Raw genomic sequence first — 20,004 nt, 5'->3', positions numbered from 1 at the left:
TTCACAGGTCGAGGAGGGCCTGAAGCCCATGGCTCCTGGAGGTGGTGCCAGAATGGGACCCGGCCTCTCTGTGCTCCGCAGAGCCCGCCGCCGCCACCGCCACTCACTCCCTGGCGGCAGTGGCCCTCCGGCCACGTGACTTGGCCATGCACATCTCTGAAAGGTCACAGAGAAGCTGCTGGTCGGAGCTCTGATTTATTGGCACAAGTGAGATCAGCCATCTATCTGACTGCTCGCTCTCAAAGAGACACAGGCAGCAATTCTAAATGCTCGCCCTGCATCCCAGGGATCGATGACTGTATTTCCCTCTGTTAGTCACCTTGAAATTATGCATGTGTCATCCATATTATAGGTGTGGGGGCCTTCCAGCTTTCTTACTGAGCTTTGTGAGGAAACTGGACAATATTTAGGATGTATGCATGTGACTCTAAGCATCAGTAAGTGTAAGTCAGCAGTTATATACTGTTTTCACCCCTGCAGATAGCATTTGCTTTATCATTTTAGTAATTCTTTCACGTAAGGTCCTTTTCTTTGCCTTGAATAAAGAAACGATAATGACTCTAGATATATTAGCTTATGTAAGTCAACAACCATACACTTATTGTTTGTAATATGGGGATGTGGAAATCAATTATTTCATCATCAAACAAAATACCACCTAAGAATAACACACACATACCCGCCAAGTTTTAATAGTGAAAATATAATCTGGCACAACCAGACTTCATTCATGATTAAGCATCCCAAGTGAAACAGTACACACGTCCGGATTGCGAAGGCACACAAGCGCCATCCGCTGTGCCATTCGCACCCTCCCAGAGCGGACCAGTCAGTCGCCGTTGTGTCATTGTGGTTGGTCTGCCATCTGCTCCACGGAGAAAAGCCATTCTTTGCAAAGCAATATTTTTCATCTAAGTTTAAAGCTTGGCATTCCTAAGACTCAGGACATCACTGTGTCCTACTGGACAGCCGATTCTGGCTGCGGGAAGGCTTTACCATCTCGTCGTCGGGTATTGCGGGTCCCCCCTGGGGTTCTTGCCTGTTTACTGCATGGCCCTTTGAACGTCCAGAATCCTGCAATTAGGAGCTATGTGACTCCTCCCGTCCCTGAGAGCTGGCTCATTCCGCAATCTTGCTGTGTGACGTGATCTGTAAGTGTTTAAAATGAGAATAGGAATGTCTTGAGTGGTGGGAACAGCTGCCATCACTTTATTTCACTGTCTACAAGATGTTAAATGCTGCATAGACTGTAATGTCTTGCTAATTAACACATTTGAAATAGGTATCTTTGTTGCTAACCCATCCATGCTGTCCCAGAACTTGGGTGATCCACATAATTTTTTGTGACTTTAGGGAAACCATTATGTGTACATGATTTCTTTTTAACTGAAGTATCATTAATATATAATCTTATGTTGGTTTCAAGTGTATAGCACAGTGGTCCGACAGTTACTTATTTTATTAAATCCTCACCCTCACTAGTGCAGTTACTTTCTGTCAATATAGGAAGATGTTACAGGATCATTGGTTATATTCTCCATGCTGTATGTACTACCATCCCTGTGACCAACTTACATTATGGTTGAGAATTTTTATGCCCCTTTATCTCCCCCGCCTTCTCCCACCCTCCCCAACCGGCCCCCCATGGTAACCACGAGTCACTTTTCAGTGTCTATAAGAATCTACTGCTATTTTGTTCATTTTATTGTTTTGTTTTTAGAATCCACAAATAAGTGAAGTCATATGGTACTTGTCTTTCTCCGCCTGGCTTATTTCACTGAGCATAATACTGTCTAGCTCCATCCATGTTGTAAATGGAAGGATTTTTTTTCTTATGGCTGAATAGTATTCCATTGTGTATATGTACCACCTCTTCTTTATCCATTCACCTATTGACGGACACTTAGGTTGCTTCCATATCTTGGCTATTGTAAATAGTGCTGCGATAAACATAGGGGTGTATAGGTCTTGTCAAATCAGGGATCTTGTTTTCTTTAGGTAAATTCCTAGGAGTGGAATACTGGGTCACATGGTATTTCTATTTTTAGTTTTCTGAGGAACCTCCATACTGCTTTCCACAGTGGCTGCACCAATTTACATTCCCACCAGCAGTGTAGGAGGGCTCACCTTTCTCCACATCCTCACCAGCATTTGTTGTTTCTTGTCTTTTGGATGGTGGCCTTCCTAACTGGTGTGAGGCAATATTTAACTGTGGTATTGATTTGCATTTCCCTGATGATTAGTGATGTGGAGCATCTTTTCATGTGCCTGTTGGTCATTGTATGTCTTCTCTGGGGAAGTGTCTGTTCAGGTCCTCTGGCCATTTCTTAATCAGGTTATTTGTTTTTTAGGTGTTGAGGCATGTGAGTTCTTTATGTATTTTGGATGAGTCACTTAGGACTATACTCTCCCACACTGTGGGATGCCTTCTTTGTTCTGCTGATGGTGTCCTTTGCTGTACAGAAGCTTTTCAGTTTGATGTAGTCCCACTTGTTCATTTTTTATTTTGTTTCCCTTGCCCTAGGAGACGTGTCCAGGAAAAAACTGCTCATATTTATGTTCAAGAGATTTTTGCCTGTTTTCTTCTTCGAGTTTTATGTCTTTGTGGTCTCCATGTCTTTGGTCCATTTTGAGTTGACTTTTATGCACGGATGTGTGCACATTTCTGTGTCCTGTTTGATTTACACTTATGTTTTGAAACTAATATTCAGTAAAGTGTCAAAATAACTTTAATCTTTTGTAGTGAATCCTTTGCCTTCAGCGTTTGGCTTCTGCAATATCCAGACTCTCATTTGGACATTCATGGGCTTGATTACTGTAGCCGCTTCTGTGTTGTTGACTTTAGAGTCCTAATTAGGAGGGGCTGTGGGTGTAAGCGTGGCTGCCACATTCAGACTGAAAAGCGATTCTTGCCACAGAAACACATTTTATCTTGATTACATATTCATGCCTCACACGATAAAATGCTAATTGTCAACTTTTCTTTTTGGCTTACAAATGACTTCCAAGGCTTGAACTCAGAAACGGTGTCCAGAACTCCAGATGTAGGTGGATAATTAGGCATGCATTTAAAGTAACAAAGCTTATTTTACCTCATTCAGGTGGCTTATCTTAAATAAAAGGTGTTTCTCCAAGGTCTCTTTCAGGAGATTTGTTAACCCAACACTTTGAAGACCTGAGGACAGTCCTTACGATCAAATATCATGTGCCTTCTGTTATTTCTTGAACAGACAGGTGACACAGGCTGGTGTCGAGCCACATGGTGAACTGTTCTGGGCCCGTGCTGTCTGTTGCTCTGCCCGCCAGCCGTGTCACGGTCAGGCGGCTTACAGGCAGCTGGTGTCACAGGGGAGCTGGCTTTTAATTGTAGTTTAGGTATTTAGGTATTTTAGAACTTTTGGCCATTTGAATTTGGCTCATCTTTATGCCACTGGGTGAGCAGTCAGGAATGAAGCCTTTCTCATACATCCACGTGTTTGCAGGCAGTTTCTGTGGGGTCCACCCCCAAGCGGCCCTCGCACTCGGCCAATGTGGGCAGCTGCAGACTCTTCCCACATTCCCACCTCGTGGCCCAGGGCTTGGAGCAGTTTCCTCAGAGAGGACTTCCAAATGAGATTAACTCAATCCCAAACACATCTGGGAAAGTACTGTCCTTCCACGCGCCCTCTGCTTCACTCTGACCACAAGAACTAGTCCACCTGAGCCAGGTTTCCTGTGCACATCACTACTTCTGGTTTAATGCCATTTTTACCGAGATCCTCCTAAACTGTGTTATGTGCATGACTCCTTCCAACTTAAGTAGTGAAATCGGCTTTCTCTTGATGGAACAGAGGCTTATCTTACACTTAAGAGAAGGCCCTGTACCGAGCACGCCTTTCCCTGGCTCCCAGGACTTTCGGGTGACTGTCACCCAATTGTCCCTGAGACATAAGCAAAATCCAAGCTAATTCAGTAACTGGATTAGAAACCATAGGTATATTTTAATCTCTCTCCCTTTAATTAGGAAGTGACTTGAAAAATCTCCAGCGATGCTCAGAGTACTATACACATAGTGAAGGAGATCGGTGACAGGCCTCTAAAATGAAAAGGATGGTCATGCCTGGACTCAACTAAAAAAAAAAAAAATAGGTTTTCAGATACTTTAAGATATTGAGTAATCATTTCATTTTTTTACTTCAAAATTCACATTTGATCACTGATATTTAAATAAATCTTATGTGGTTATTTAGAAATAGGTATTGGTTTATCTGCCTTTTAAAGATGTACATACCTCAATAGAATTATATGGCTAAATTAAACTTAAATTTTTCGGTTGTATTTAATGTTTGCCTGACATACATATAAAAAATGATAGATAACCCAGCCTGTAACTAATAATTATTAACTAATAATTATTGACTAATAATTATTGTCAATATATCCTAATTATGGATTCACAAACACAGAATTAATAAAATCATTATTGCTCAAGCTTTCCCACTAAAAAATTGAGTGTTTGTCTTGAATGTATAAAATCATTTCTTTAACTGCTTATTTTAATCCATGGCAGCAATTAACATGATCAAATTATTATTTTTAATTCTTTCTTTACTGTATTTACCAGCTTCTAATTCTAACTTTAACGAGCCATTTAGGAATACACAGTTCTATGCCACAAGATCGTAGGAAACTACAAATATTTGTCCAAAGGAGTGGGCTAATGAGGGAACAGATACATCGATATCCTTTGGTTTTTTAAAATGTCCATCTCAATGTTATTTTACTTATCTGAGCTATTTTATGAACTATTACCCAAGAGTGACAACTAATGCTTCAATTTTAAATTATAAAATGTAGAAACATGCAACTAACCAAGAATATTAAAGTGATTTATTGTTCTACTATAAACATCCCCATTTAAAAACCAAGAGAAATCAGATCATATGTATATAGGACCTCAGCGAGCGGCAAAAGGAACCTTCAAGAGGCATATTAAATGCCTCTCTTCCACCTTAAAATACAAATCCCATTCGACTTCCGTACAACATGTAGGAAAAGGTTGGTATTGGGGTGCCTAAAAGTTCTTATGCGTATTTCCAAATATGTTTCTTTAACCTGTGTAAAACTTACTATTTCTCAGAACGTTGGCTATCAGTTATTTAACCTCTGTTAAGGTCTGTGTGTCGGATAACCCATGGGCTGTTACAAAGGGAATCACGTGGACAGGAGATCTATTTTCAGGGGCTTAAAAACATCCCCCCGTGCACACGTTTCCCTCGGTGGAGATGTTGGTGGCTTGGGTCCTGTGCACAGGCAATCCTCAGATGGTCAGCGGGATCTCCGCCCGGGCCCCTTAGCTGGACGCCCCACATGTCTCCTCCAAGAGCCCACGCCCCTGTCCTGGGAGGCTGTCGCCGTGGGAGGCTGTCGCCGTGGGAGGCCCTCGGATGGGCCCCAGGGCCCCAGGCCGTCCGCTGGCAGCCCTGCTCCACAGCAGTGGGGAGCCTGCAGGGCCGAGCCGGAAATAACGGCGGCCCCTCGCACCTGTTCTCAAATGTTAGCTATTGCCAAGAAAACTGTACAAACAGAAATCCTTTTCATACTCATTCGGGATTTTTCCTGTTCACCTCCGAGCGCCGAGGGAACACTGCTGGTCTGAGCTCACGGGGATTGGGGCGCTCGGCGGCCTTGGCACCTGCGGCCGCGTGCTGACGGGGGCAGCCTCTCCCCATCCCTTCTCTGCATCGGGTGGCCGGTCAGGGTGCTGAGAGGGGCCGGGGGTGGAACACCACCGTTATTGGGCTAAAATGCCACGTGTCTGTGGGCCTTCACGGCACTGCTGTGCAGGGTGGGTGCCTGAGAAGTTCGGCCCCCACGAGCTTCCTGAAGGCCGGGAAACATGCCACTGGGGGGCGAGCAGGTATCACGTGGCCTCCTCCCCGAAAGTGACCCCCGCGGCTCTCGAGCACGTAAGGAAGTGGAAGGTGATCACCGTTGATTCCCTCCTATTAGTCTTAAGCCCGTTAGCTAATGGTCCCCTCAAACACTGGGTCACAGAGAGAGAGCACAATCCGAAACTTCTTCTGCCACCAAGTGCATTTCGATTTTTTTTTAAAGAAAACTGAGGAATTCTTGGTAAAACAATAAGTGATGGTCCCATTTAGCTGGGCAACAGGCAAGGATTCCAGTGTGCTTCTGGGCGCTGAGGAGGAGCCTGTCTCTTCAAAGAGAATAGCTGAGATGAGGCCACGAGAAGTCATCTGGGCCCTGGGTGCGCGCAGCGGCAGAGCTGAGGACCCACGCGGCCAACCGCTGGAGAGGACCCGGACGCCCCTTCCACACCACCTGTCTGCTCTCCAACCTCAGGAGAACCTGCATTTTCCCATCTGCAAATGGAAACCCAAACACCATCTGCCGGGCAGGGCTGTTCTGAAGCTTCTGTGGGCAACAGAGTACAGTATTGCACGTGGTGCCGGGCACGTGGCAGGTCCCCAGGTGTGAGTGCAGGTGTGCACCCCTGGGAGCTGTGCATCTGGTGGCATTTCCATCCTGTGCCTGTATTTCATAAATACACACATATTAACATGGTAACAATCTCCAAAGAAGTGAGGGATGGTGCCCAGCTCACGGCTGCCGTCAGCACTGGCCTTCCTATCACCAAGGGTGGACCTCACTGCAGTGCTGCCCTTGCCCAGCGCTGGCCACTGCACACCCGCTGAGCCCCCACGGAGGCCCCGTGCTCTTCCAGGAGATGCATGTGTGCAGCTGGCCACACAGCCCAGGACTGCGGGTGCAATGTGATGAAGGAGTGTCTGTCGAGCTCTGGTCGGCTCATCTGTGCCACATGAAGGAGAATCGTCTGCTGCAGTGAAAGCCCATTCACATGGGAACAGAAGCGAGGCATAGTTCGTCCTTGCTGTAAAACAACACCCCGAGCCCTGCAAATACGTCTGATGAGTTTCTAAGAGACAGTTAGTATAAGGTCTTGTCCAGATGCATGTTTTTCTTTGGTGGGTTTACTGTGCAGGGCAGGGTGAGAGCAGGTAAAGTGACTGAAAGGGGAAGGAGGTATGGCCGGGAAATGTCTGGAGAGCCTGGTCCCTTCCAATCGGCTTCTACAGGGGAGGCCCAGGAGGTGCTCGCTTGTGCGGAGCAAACGGTCTTCTGATATTATATATTTTATCCATCACAAAATTAATACTCGTCATAAGCATTTTCAGAATCTAAGCAACGTGGAAACAACTGCCCACGTGCCCTCAGGGACGACCGCGGAGAATGGGTTCATGTGCTTCTCACCTTACACCTGGGTTTGCTTTACAAGCACATGTCACCCTAGTCTGGATGTAAGTTCATGTCCTGCTCTTTAACTTAGCGTCACGAAGAAGCACCCCCATGACACCGTGACCACATGGAAAATACGGCATGGCTGCTTTCTGTCCTGCTGCGTCACAAGGTGCTTAATCCTGTTGCTATTGCTGGATTTTTGGTGTTCTTATCACTTTTCAGTATTATAAATATATCTGTGAAGATGGACGATCTCTGTGCATATTTTGCATTATTTTTCAGTCTAGATATGCAAGGAATAGGCTTGCTTAATGGTCGTAGGGAATGAACCCTTGGGCCTTACTTCCATGTGGAAGGAGAGGAAATAGGCTCCTGTTGACCTGGGATTTTGTTTCCGTGCAGCTGTCTCTTACACGAACTACAAAAGGACACCACCCCCCGTGCCCCCTCGGACGACCTCCAAGCCTCTGATTTCGGTGACAGCGCAGAGCAGCACAGAGTCCACGCAGGATGCCTACCAGGACAGCCGAGCCCAGAGGGTGTCCCCGTGGCCCCAGGATGGCCGGGGCCGCTACAACTCCACGGACAGCCTGGACAGCAGCAAGGCCATGAGCCTTGCCCTGGAGACAGCCGTGGCCCAGCGCCATGCCTCCGAGGGCCTGGGCGGTTCGGCGCGCACCAGCGACAAGGCCATCCTCGTGTCCAAGGCCGAGGACTTCCTCAAGAGCCGGCGCCCCTCCATCGGGATCCAGGTAGCCTCCTCCACCACGTGCCCTGCCACCCGCCCCACCGGGCTCTGTAAGTAGCAGAGCCCGGGACAAGCCACACCCGGCCCCTGGTCCTTAGCAGCAGCCACAGCCTTTGTGTGCCGGGGGGTGGCAGGACGGTCTTCTCAGTGCCAGCCAGCTTGCACAACCTCCCAGGCTGCCCAGGGCCTGGGCTCAGGCCTGCCCCTGCCACCCGACAGTCCCCTCCCAACCCAGGCCATTTTCTAGGGGCCGCTGTCTGCTTAGGGAGTGTTGAAACAGGTGATTTTGATGCTTAAGAAGGATGCTTTTTGTTGAAACCTGATTTTTCAAGAGCTATTCAGTCTCGCAGCCAAACGGTTGAGTCAGGGGAAAAGACTTGGGAATAAAGTAAAAAGAGGAGCAAAGGGTCTGGCTCAAAGCGCCCGGCACTCACAGCCATGTGGTGTGGGCCCTGGAAGGCACTTCCCCTCCCGCTGCAGGGTGCTCAGTCGTGGCCACAGTGCTGCAGCCGTGGTCTCAGACCCCTGAGGCTGACCTACGTCTGTCTAGGCCCCCTGGTCTGCCCTGGGCACACACCTGGGGAGCCCTCCCTCGGCCTCTGGTCAGGCGGCCAGGCTGGGCTCTGGTGCCACTCCACACATGCAGGGCTGGGAGGTGTCAGGTGCAGTGCTGAGAAGCAGGAGTCCCTGCCAGCCCACTTCCCAGCCTGGGATGGCACAGGGCACCCCTCACACTAACAGGGCATCCCCTCATTGGTCTTGGTGATGCTCTGTGAGATCCTGTGGCATGGTGGGTCAGCGGTTTTACTGAGCCCTTTGCAAACATGGTTCACCTCCTGTTTCCTGTCACCCCTTCAGCCTGTGTCCAGCACACGTTATAGAAATCAGGGGGCTCCCCACCAGGGAGGAGGGCACCAAGCTCTGGCCAGGCCGCACCCAGTGCCCATGAGAGGGGAGCTCTGGGTACACGGGCACGGGAGCAGCGGGGGACGTGCCCGCTTGTCCCAGTCCTTGAACCAGGTCCCCACACTGTGGCTTCATGTTTTGTTTAGGATTCTGAATTCCCAGAGCTTCAGCCATACCCAAGGTCAGATGTAAGTACCGAAACATGCCCCAAAGCCAAGTACGCATGAATTTCATTTTATCTCCCTTTTTTGGATTATTCATACGACTGCTCTTGTCACCTCTCTGTCCTGATTCTATATGCCAGGCACTATGCTAGGTGCTCCCATGAGCTGCAGGACAGACTTGATCCCCCAGTGACATGTAATCAGCCCCACTGTGAGGACAGAGGCAGGAACCAGCCCTGGTGACCTCCTACAGCAGAGGACTCACTGAGGCCATGGTGCCAGCGTGATGGCAGCGGGGTTCACACACCGGTCATCCTGGCCCTGCAGCCACGTCTCAAGAGGAGACCTGTCGGATCCCCGATTAACGCTGCCAACTCCACTTTGCTGGGCACTCACGCGCCCTCTGGGTGTCCCACGGCCACTGCTACCGGCTTTCTCCCTGCTGCCAGCCCAGCCCCACAGTGGGAGCATCAGCTTCTGAGCATGCGCAGCCACTGTGTGCAGGTCGTGAGAACACAGTTCCAGAAACCCGTACAATTAGATTGTCCACGCTATGGGATGCCACCTCTTCCCCACAGCCCACTCTGCCCCCAGCAACCGTTCCTCCCCTGGGGAATATGTTTCGTTTCTCCACCACTGCTTAGCCCATGCACCACCCTCCCTAGAAGCCTTTCCTGACCGTCCCCCAAAACTGCATGTTCTGTGAAGTCTGCACCCTCTATCTCTTCATAACCCAGCGCCTAGCACCGTGCCTGGCACATAGCGAGTGCTTAGTAAATGTGGGGTGAGTGAGTGGCCGCGTGAGTGGCTGGTGACTATAGTGTGAATGCAAAAATGTGCGTGTACAACAGACTCAGCTGTCTTTTGTGGCAGTACAAACACACAGAATCTTGTGAGCTTGTAACCTCACGAGTGTCAAATAAAAGTGAGCTGGAAAGCTAAGGAAAGTCACAGAAACTCAGTGTTTGGGTGACTAAGAATCAAAGAACTAAAGGTGGATGAGTGTAGGATCCCAGCTCAAAGAGCAGAGAATGAAGACAGACAAGGTAAGATTTAAGCAGATGGAAGGCCACATGCAGATACCTACAGGCCGGGAGAATGGCCAGTGAGAGGCACAGCAAGTCATAATGATGAAAAAATAGCCACATGGACAGGCCACTCTGGCCCTGGCCCTCCAGCCATGCTCACGGAGCCCTAATGCCAACACTGCACACCAGCTGTCACCGCATCCAATTACCAGTGGGGGCCTGGGGCTCAGGGGAGGTGACTTGCCTAGGGGGCCACAGCCACGAGTCCTAAAGCCAAGTGGAGCCGCGAGGGCGGCATCGGAAGCGCACTGTCCACCTGCTTCCAGAGAGGAAGGGGTGGTGCGGTGCCGTCTGTGAGCCCGTCGGAGGGCAGAAGTCTTTCCCAGTGGTGGAGCGCGGGTCGGGCCCCTCTGCCCTGCAGCTTGTGAAGAGAAGCTGCCAGGCTCCTGCATGTTCAGCTGGCTGAGTGGGGCCTGATCTTGGCCTCCTGCTGGCTGATCCCCCACAGGCACAGCTGGCTAGGGAAATGGGCAGAGTTCTGTCTGAAGGCAGGTGGTAGAGGGTTTTCATGTACAAACCCTATTCTTCCCATGGGTCAGAGTTCACACGGCTGCAGGCAGCTTCTGTGGTGTCAGGCCTGATGAGCCCCCACCAGGCAGAGCCACAGTGTGTCCCATGACATCCATGTGGGCTCTTCAGGGTCTGGCTAAGCTGCCGCCAGTGTGCCAGCCGGTCATCGGATGGAAGCCTGGCCTGGCCCTGCCTCCCCTCCTCAGGGCAATGGTGATCTCCCCTTTGTGACTCCTTCTGTCTTTATCTGTGACGTGTCCGTCGTTGCAGAGTTTGCTGTGTGTGTGACCCTGCTGGGCATTGCCAGCCCCGAGACCCTGTGGTCGGGTCGATGTTCAGGAGCCCCTCCGCCCTCCTGCCTCAGAAGCCTGTCTTTAAAACGGGGGTGACACCCTGTTTTGGCAGCAGGCATGGGCGTTGACGTGGCAGCCGAGGAGCCTGGGCTGCCCACCATGCAGCTGCACTCTGTGCCCCTGCCCTCCACAGCCACTGGCCGGCAGCCCGTGCTGGCCGCCTGGACTATGACAGACCCTGGGGGAAGTGCAGCGTGTGCCCCTGAAGCACCGCACCTGCGCTGCTGCGGGCGGGCTCACGGGCAGGGTGCAGGTGAGCCCGCTTTAGAGATCACACCTGCCAGGGCCCTGGTTGCACACCTGGCTGGCAAGCAGCAGAATCTGACTGGCTCCAAAAGCTGTTTTTTTTCATTCACTATAAAAATATGAATTGTATTAAAGAAAGTGTGAAGACTAGAAAAAGGAAGGAAAAATCCTTTTGTTGTAAATGGGATTTATTTTTGTCCCTTGTGGAGTATGTTTTTGTATCTGAACACATGTGTGTTTTAAGTGTGTACATGCGCTCTGTGACTTCACTGTTCATGCCACCTGCCATTTCTGCTCCTCAGCCCACAGTGTCACACATGCGTCCTTCATGTCAGTTCTTGGAATCATGCTGAGTAGCTAACCGCATCGTGCTCTGTGTCATGAGTCAATCATATGTGTCTCCCGACTTACCAACCCCCGATTTTCCCCATGTTTCACCTTATAAATAATGCTGGGATGGGTATCTCACACATCAGTCAGAATTTAAGGTAATCGCTCTAGACTAGAATCCTAAAAATGGAGTGAGGCAAATATGGTGAACATTTGATGATAAGAATTAGTGCCTTTTCTGTTGCAAAAATCTCTCTAAAAGTACCCATATGAATTCATCTCACCCATATCACATATCTATCAAATTTTTTAACAATATCTCCAAAATTGTAAAATGAAATACCTTTGACCCTGCAGCCACATAAGCTATGAATATATTCACAAAATTTGCACATACATACATGTGTGGACATATATTTAGAATAACATCATTTATAACAGTGGAAAGCTAGAAATAAACAAATTATCCCTCCATTGAAGACTGATTAAATAAATTAGGTTGGAGTCAGAAAATGGAATGGCATGTAGTTAATGCTCAAGGCAGCTCTATCTGCAGACATGTGATAACATTTTAAGTACATTAATTTTTTATTGCAGTCCTTCTGTGTAAAATAGTAACAATAATAGTCTCCATGTCCAGCAAGGCAAACTATATTGAAGGCATGACCCACTGAAACTAGAAGGGGTAAGGGCAGGGTTAGGGTGTCCACTCAGGAGTGTCCCTCCTGAAGGCAGCCTGTCCTCCGGCTGTGAAAACAGGGAGCAAAGTGGGACATTGTTTCTATGCACTAAAGAAAACCAAACAGGGCATACCCAGCCATTCCCCGGGGCTCAGTCACCAGCCAGGATCTCCAAGGTCTTCATGTGGCCATGTTTATTCTGGCCTCGAGGGTCAGTGCAGAGCATGGCTCTGCAGTCAGAGAGATGGGGGCGTGAATCTTGGCTCTGCCCCCAGCAAGCTGTGCACCCCTGGGCAAGTTTCTCACCTTCTCTGATTCCTCAACTGTTCAACATGGCTATGGCCAGAAGCAACACCAGGGGTATTTGTGGACTACGTGGGATTGTGCTTGTTATGCCCCGAGTAGTGCCTTGTGCATGGTAAGCGAGAAATGAAGATCATCTCTTAGCATCGTTACTTCTGTCCACCACAAATCGAGTCAGCCCTCGATGACATAGGCAGAGCTGTGGGAGCGTCATAAATCACAGTCACAATTGTAAAGTATACCTTTTTCTCTCGTGACTCACAGGAGAGAGTGTCACAACTATTGGTTTAATGGTTTGTGTCTTGCCTTTGTAGTAATCACTAATATTTTCAAGAAAAGATGTGTTTTACAACTTAGTTCCAACATTCTGGATTGGGGTCCAAAGTCCTATTGATACAATAAATAATATTTTTTTGTGAGAAAGGAAAGGGCGAGTGGAGCAGCTGGGATAATGTTTGACTAAACTAACCGTTGGTTTCACAGACTTTTCTTACTGAGAGTTTTGAGTTTTCTGTATTTCTTTTAGAAAATGTACCATACTTTGTTACCTTTACACTGTTGATGTTCGTTAAAATGCTTCATGGGTTTGGGGAGACTTTCTGACAAATAACGGCCACAGTGAGGATTCCGTGTCAAGTGCGTGATCACTGTTCTGTCCTGATGTCACTCTGCTAAGTACAGTCCTATTAATGAATGTGAGGCGGCATATGTAGGGACAGATGGAGAGGCTGCCTCAGTGTTCCTGATAAAGGCTTGAATTTCTTCCCGTGTGTTTTCTGTGTGTGTATGCAGCCGTCAGTATAATTCTATTAAGTTGCTCACGTGTTGTCAGCTCCGCCTGGCTCGTGCTGTCCTCCCCTCACAGCAGGGCGTCTTACAATCATGCAGGCCAACAAGGCCAATTTTTTTGCCTGAGCTGAGCTAAGCAGATCTGTTTGCATACATGTAAAAGATTTAAGCCAGCACTGAGCTCACGTGGTTTTGTAAGAGGTGTGAGACACAGCAGCGACCCACTGCAGCGATATGCACGCATCTCCCCTCCCATGCCCCCCAGGCCATCAGTCCAACAAACAAATAATTAGTTGCAACAAGCTAACACACACACAGATAGTGCCTGGGCCAGGTCCCATGTCCCAGCTCTAAAATGAGATGTTTTGTGTTGCACTAGGTGGAAACAGGAACGGACTCTGACACGGAGAGCCGAGGCCTGCGGGAGTACCACTCTGTCGGTGTGCAGGTGGAGGACAAGAAACGGTGAGGCAGCCCCTCCAAGATGCATGCGTTTCCCAAGGGAGAACCGCTTGTTAAAAACCAGACGGCAGCTCCTCCATCATGCTGACTGTCAGTGATTCTTGCCATATATTTACACTTTTCAATTTATATCCCTCAACTATGAATCAACATCTGCCTGAGTCTTGTTTTTGAAGAGGCAGGGGAACAATTCTTTCCAAAGTGATTTACCGCCTACGGAAGCAGAGTGGCTGGCAGCTCCCAGAGCCCCTGATCCACAGGCAGGAAACAGGCAGAGGGCAAAGCAGAGGCATGTTCTCTCGCCTTATGTTAAAAGTGAAAAGGACAGAGAGAGTAGCTGCTCTTGACCTCCAACTATAAAATACAGACGGCCTTTTTGTAACAAGAGCAGGGTAATATTTTATCTTATGTTTGAATAGCGCATCTTGTTAAGTTTCATCAAAACTAATTTTAACGAGCCCATTACCTCTTGAACTTCAGTTGGCATCTAGGTGGTTAAGTCCTGGGTGGCCTTGCTCACAGTGGTCGCAGTGGAGGGTTTTAGGACCCTTCTGCTCCCCGCAGCCGGTCAGAACCGGGCCGTCCTACCCCTGAGGATCTGGGCCTGCTGCCTTCCGCCCCTTCCGGCCGTCCTCCTGTCCTCTGCCTTCAGCGGAGACAAGCGGCAGGCTCACCAAGCAGCTCTCACAGCTGCGTGCCGTCTGCAGGTGCAGCAGGCAGGGAGGTGAAGTTCGCATGTGCACACAGCCCCACGCACAGAGCCCTCACCAGGGTCTAGATCCAGTGGTAAGCTCGTGCCTGCCTGTCATTCAGTAATTGGCCATGTGGAAGTGAGTTGACATTCAAATACATAAATAAGATGGAGATGTTTTTGAAACACCAACCAAGTCAGATTTTGGATTCATTTTTTGCATAAAAGCCTTAGTGGGGGTGATACTAAGTTATTCAGACAGAAGAAACTCATGCCTTGACATGTGTTACCAAAATCAGGAGGATGCAGATGTTACTTACATAAAAGAAGCGACTCTCAGCTTCGTTTTACGTCTGTGCAGCATCTGAGGGCTGTGCAAACTTGAGGCATATTCCCAAAAGGAAGGCACCCGTCCCAAGAGAGTAGTTTCCTGGGACACAGAACCTCACTGTTTCTGGCACTAAACTTAAACCTTAACTGGGTGCTGTTTAGACGTTGGGACTTAGGAGGATTTAGAGGGTGACTGTTTGCTAAATCAAATGTTCTTTCACAGAGGGAACTCCAAACTGTTGGTAATAAAGATGCAAGCATTCCTGCTCTCGTTGGGCAGGGGTTGCTGAGGGCCTACGGTCACTGCATAATCTCAAGAAGGCTCCCATTTGTCACCTTTCCCTCCTTCGCAGGCACGGACGTTTCAAGCGCTCGAACAGCGTGACGGCGGCTGTGCAGGCAGACCTGGAGCTGGAGGGCTTCCCGACACACATCACCATGGAGGACAAAGGCCTGCAGTTCGGCCCCTCCCTCCAGCGGCACTCGGAGCCCAGCACCCCCACCCAGTACGGGGCGCTGAGGACTGTGCGGACCCAGGGACTGTTCAGTTACCGGGAGGACCACAGGGCCCCAGCAGGCCCAGCGAGCCTGCCGCCGGCAGAGCCCTGGCTGGAGCCGGCCGCGGAGACGGTGGAGACAGGCAGGATGTCCCCGTGCCGCAGGGACGGCTCCTGGTTCCTGAAGCTGCTGCACACGGAGACCAAGAGGATGGAGGGCTGGTGCGCAGAGATGGAGCGAGAAGCTGAAGACAACGACCTCCTGGAAGAAAGTAAGAGCCAGGCCCCCAGGCCTCCATGTACAACCCCCCATGGCAGCATGCGCAGGGAAAGTTCCTTTGACGTGGGTAAATCAGGGTAGATGTGTCCCACTCAGTCTCAAGGGAGGAAATAAGTCGGAGAACAGAAGCGACAGCTGAGCTCCCGCAGGGATCCTTCCGTTTGCCCTGTTACTCGATGAGGTAGAGGGTGCCGCCTGGGCACCTCGTTCCACGTGCCAGTTCTCGCACTCTGCAGGAACTCGATTTGGAGCATTTTGACCATTTTCTAGACTCATTATTGTTTTGTAAGAAATTGCTCTGGCTTTATGACAAAGAGAAGTGGGAGGTGAGCAGAGGATGTAGCCGGCCAGCCCCGAGGGGAGGCCCGGTGGCCCGCTGACACGGCCGAGGGGGAACGTGACTTCCCAGGCGGCTGCCAGCAGTGCAGAGCTGCTCCAGGCCCTGCGGCTCAGATGGGTGTGGGGGGACAGCACCGCACCCCCCACCTGAAGAACTACCTCCGGGGCTGTCCAGAAGCAGTTTCCCTCCCATATGAGCCGCTGGGTGTGACCCCCACAAACCCTGCCGCCCTGACTTACAGACCAAGACCACCATGAGGGTGACTGCGGGGCGTGTAAAGCTGAGTGAGTCTACCAAACACGGCTTCACAGGCCACTTTGAATGTCATGCTCTATTCTTTCTCCCTCCGTGAACTCCTGTGTACATTTGCGAGGTCACCACAAGGGCAGCTCATTCCCCAGGACTGTGCCCTGGCACTGCTCTTACATGGGGCCTCTGTAACAGAGGGCATCAGTCACCCTAGAGGTGAAGCACTTGGGGTGAGGTGGCATGGCCTGTGGCTTACAGGACCCAAAGCCCCGGAATCTCAGAGTTTGAGGAAATGGTGTGTTGGTCTTCGGTTGTCAGACCTCATGAAGAAGGGAGAGTGAGCCTCAAATTCTAGTTCTGTGCTCCCACATTTCTCCTCGCCATCGAAGTCCACATCTGCTTGGCCTCACTTGGTATTGGACACTGGGCATCTGGGAGGAAGGGTTGCCAGGTGCAGCGTCAGCCTGTCCCCCCAGCAGGCGGTACCTGTGCTGTGCGGTGGCTGACCGACGTCAGTGAGCAGCTTCCCGTGGCTCACGTGCTTCTGTCTGAATCCGTCAGCTGGTCAGGGTGCACCTCACGGAGTGGCTGCTCACAGCCCTGACCTGTCAGAGTGACTCACTGCCTGCAGTGTTTTCCTACTTGTCAGACCACACTTCTGCTTGGCAGAGTTGTTTTCATTGTAGCAGGGGTTTATCACCTTTGTCACAAAGCTAGAGCACAGAAAAACCAGATAGCCTAGGTTGACCTGAAAGTAGAGCTGAACTGCCAGCCACAGGTGCGTGCGTGCTGCTGTGTGTGGCGGGCTTGACACACACTCTCCTGGGGCTTGGGACGTGCGTCTTCTACATCCTGGGCCCCTCAATGAAACACACTTCACATCGGAGCAGCTGGAAAGAAGTTCAGCAAGAAGTAAGAGCTGTCGAGTCTTAGCCCCAAAATACATCTATAAAATGTTATTCTGTGATCCTTTGAATTTACACCATTTAGGACAAATCCAAAAAGTTCTGGCCACCTTTGTGTGTGGGAGAAAGGGAGACATTCCTGAGTTTGTAGGATAACACAGAGCAGTACTTGGCTCATCATAATTCCCACATGTAATATTTACTTTTGATCTAGTCATTATTTTTAGAGGATTTTTAGAGTTTTTAAAAGAAAAAAGAAATCTCTAAGCCAGCACATACTGAACACTTATCAGCTGCCGAGTCAGGTGCTGACTGCTTTACGTACCTCCTGAACTCTTCACCATCATGTGGGCCACAGGCCACATTGTCACCATTATAAAAATAAACTAAGGCTCAGGAGGTTAATATCTTGCCCCAAATTTCACAGACTGTACTGAGGGGATTAGGAATCGATAGCTGCCTGTTGTGGGAGGCTGGGGTCCCCACTGTGCTGCCACAGTTATTAAAGCAGAACGCAGCCTTTGGGTGCCTGCTCTGACCTGCTTCCCTCCACCCCGCACCCTCATGCGCCACCTTCTGCTACTATAGAAAGGGCAGGCGGCTGTTCCCAGACATTCACTTCCTCCTGACCCACTGGAGCTGTGACACCTACGTGTGGCCTGGAGGGCACCTGAGCTGGGAGACATACGCAGGTCCCCGCCTCAGCCGTTGGACACCCCAAGAGATGTGCCCCACATTCTCTGTGTGCAGAAGGGGGCAAGTCCCTCAAACAGGTGTGAAAGATCTACAGCTGAACGGCTTCGGTGCTGAAGCACTGTTGTGACAAGTCATGATTTTCTCGTCACTGGGGGCATTCAGGAACATTCTGGGAATCGTGCCCTGAATGGACTGTGTATGAAATTCAACTTGATGGTCACAGTGACCCACATCAACAACAGATTCCATCATCTCGGGATACACGGCATGCAAAGTCCTGGTGACTTATCATGGAGCATCTGCAGAACGCATTTCCATCAGTAAGTGTGGAAAGTGAATTTCTGCTGCCCCACTGCATTTCCTTAAGGAAGTTTTGAAAACCTTTTTGAACCTTGGGGATCTTCTTCTGGACCCTTTCATTACTGTAAACACCCAGCAGGTATTTATTGAATATGTGCCAAGAGCCAGCCACTGCCCAATAGACTGTAGGCTGGTGCAGAATGAACAAGACTGTACAGGAGCCGACAGGGCGACCCTGGGCGAGAGGAGTCAGAGCTGCGTGGGCCCGTGGGCAGTGAGTGGGAAACATTAGGAGAGAGAATCAGAGAAGTGCAGCAAAAGTGCTGTAGGTCTCAGAGTTCTGAGAGAGACACTCAATGGGGACACTCAGAGAGGGCTTCGTGGGGAAGATGGCATTGCACTGGCCTGGCAGGGACCTAGGTTTGCCTCGGGGTAGGGGCGTCAAAGGACAAGAGCCCCCCTCACACCACTTGGAGACCTCCTCGGACCTGCCTGGGTGCCACAGGTGGCCTCGGAGTCCTGGCTCCTCCCCCTCCACACCCCTGGGACAAGAGTGTCTCAGGAGGATGGGGCAGCCTCCCCGCTGCCTCTGGAGAGCTCCGCTCTTCCAGGGCAGGCATCAGATGCGCTGCCTGGCAGACACAGAGACAGTAGGCACAGGCAGGGCCTCAGTAAACAGGGGCATTCGCGTTCCCTCCCCATCCAAGAAGGCGCAGCATCCCAGTCCCGGCGAAGCCTCGTCACCGTCCAGGGCTGCGGACTGTGCCATGTGCTCCTGGTTCGAAGTAGTTCTGATTCCGTGTGGGGTTTCCCACGACTGTTTAATAACTGAGGACAATCACATTGCCATCAGCCTGGACACGAGCAGAGGCTAGACCCACTTGGTACTTGTGATTTTATTAATTTCTTTTCTCCAGTTGCCCAGATATCTTGATCTTCCTGTGGGCAAAGGTGGAAAGAGCGTCATTGCATATCTCATCTGCATGCTTTGCAGATAAAACTAGCATCATATTAAACCAGTGTAGTATTTCCCTAAAAATGTTCAAAGGTTGGTAACTTCTGATTCTAGCTCTAATTTTAAGAATAGATACAGGGTTATTGGTTATAACACTTTTAAAAAGTAAAACCAAAACTTGAGCTCTGAATATTGAAATTTCTATTACAAGAGAAAATTTTTCTCCAAACCGTAGTTTTATGTTCACAGTTCACTGAACTGTTTGAATGAATTTAGATTCATTCAGTCCTTTGTGGTCAATAAAAGCTATGGGGAGCCTAGATAAATCCTGGTTTAAGTTAAGTCATATTAATGCAGTCTTCCTGTTGTTAATACATGAACAGATATATTCGGGAGGGATTGTAAACCATTGCTAGACTAGTGTTTAGGGATTTTTGTGTTAACTATGTTAAACCAAATGGGTAAATGGACAAAGTGAAACAAACAACAGGATGTTTTCTGAAACATAAAAGAAATTGTTCCAAAGCTGGGAAAGCCTTACTCATGGGTCCCTAGGGATGTGAATCACATGGGGAACTCACCAGCAGGGACCTCTTGAAAGGGGTTGGGAAGTTGTATTGCCCCAAAGCAAGTGTTTCCAAAATAGCTAATAATCTGAACATCCCCTGGGCGTATGCAGAGATCCACAGACTCGGCAGAGCTGGGCAGGGGCTCTGGTGACGTCTCCTCTTCCTGGGTGTTAGCAGGGACCTGCAGGCCCACAGGTCCTGCTAATGCAGATCCTAGGGTGTGTGTATGGCAGCAGGTCTCCCCCCTTCTTCCATGCTGAGATGCCAGGGTATCTGGAGGAGAAACCTCACTGGGCAGGCTGTGCTGAATGGCAGACGGCACACGTCTCAGAGTGACACCACGGAGGCAA

At 49.7% G+C, this 20,004-nt stretch overlaps 1 protein-coding gene across 13 annotated transcripts in view; it reads left to right on the top strand.

Annotated features, from left to right (window-relative positions):
• DLGAP2 (DLG associated protein 2) overlaps positions 1-20,004 on the top strand; it is a 436,545-nt gene that overhangs the window by 400,675 nt on the left and 15,866 nt on the right. For 12 of the 13 annotated variants that reach the window (XM_036995825.2, XM_073219245.1, XM_036995822.2 and 9 more), the window contains 4 exons: positions 7,666-8,015; positions 9,064-9,105; positions 13,760-13,845; positions 15,217-15,632. In XM_036995825.2, the coding sequence (XP_036851720.1) occupies positions 7,666-8,015; positions 9,064-9,105; positions 13,760-13,845; positions 15,217-15,632 (894 nt within the window). The remainder of the gene's footprint in view (positions 1-7,665; positions 8,016-9,063; positions 9,106-13,759; positions 13,846-15,216; positions 15,633-20,004) is intronic. The other variant, XM_036995819.2, reaches the window with a different exon arrangement.

The sequence above is a fragment of the Manis javanica genome, chromosome 12 (genome assembly GCF_040802235.1).
Source record: "Manis javanica isolate MJ-LG chromosome 12, MJ_LKY, whole genome shotgun sequence".
Lineage (NCBI taxonomy): Eukaryota > Metazoa > Chordata > Mammalia > Pholidota > Manidae > Manis > Manis javanica.
The sequence above is the reverse complement of the archived record's forward strand: the minus strand, read 5'-3'. Positions and strand labels throughout refer to the sequence as shown.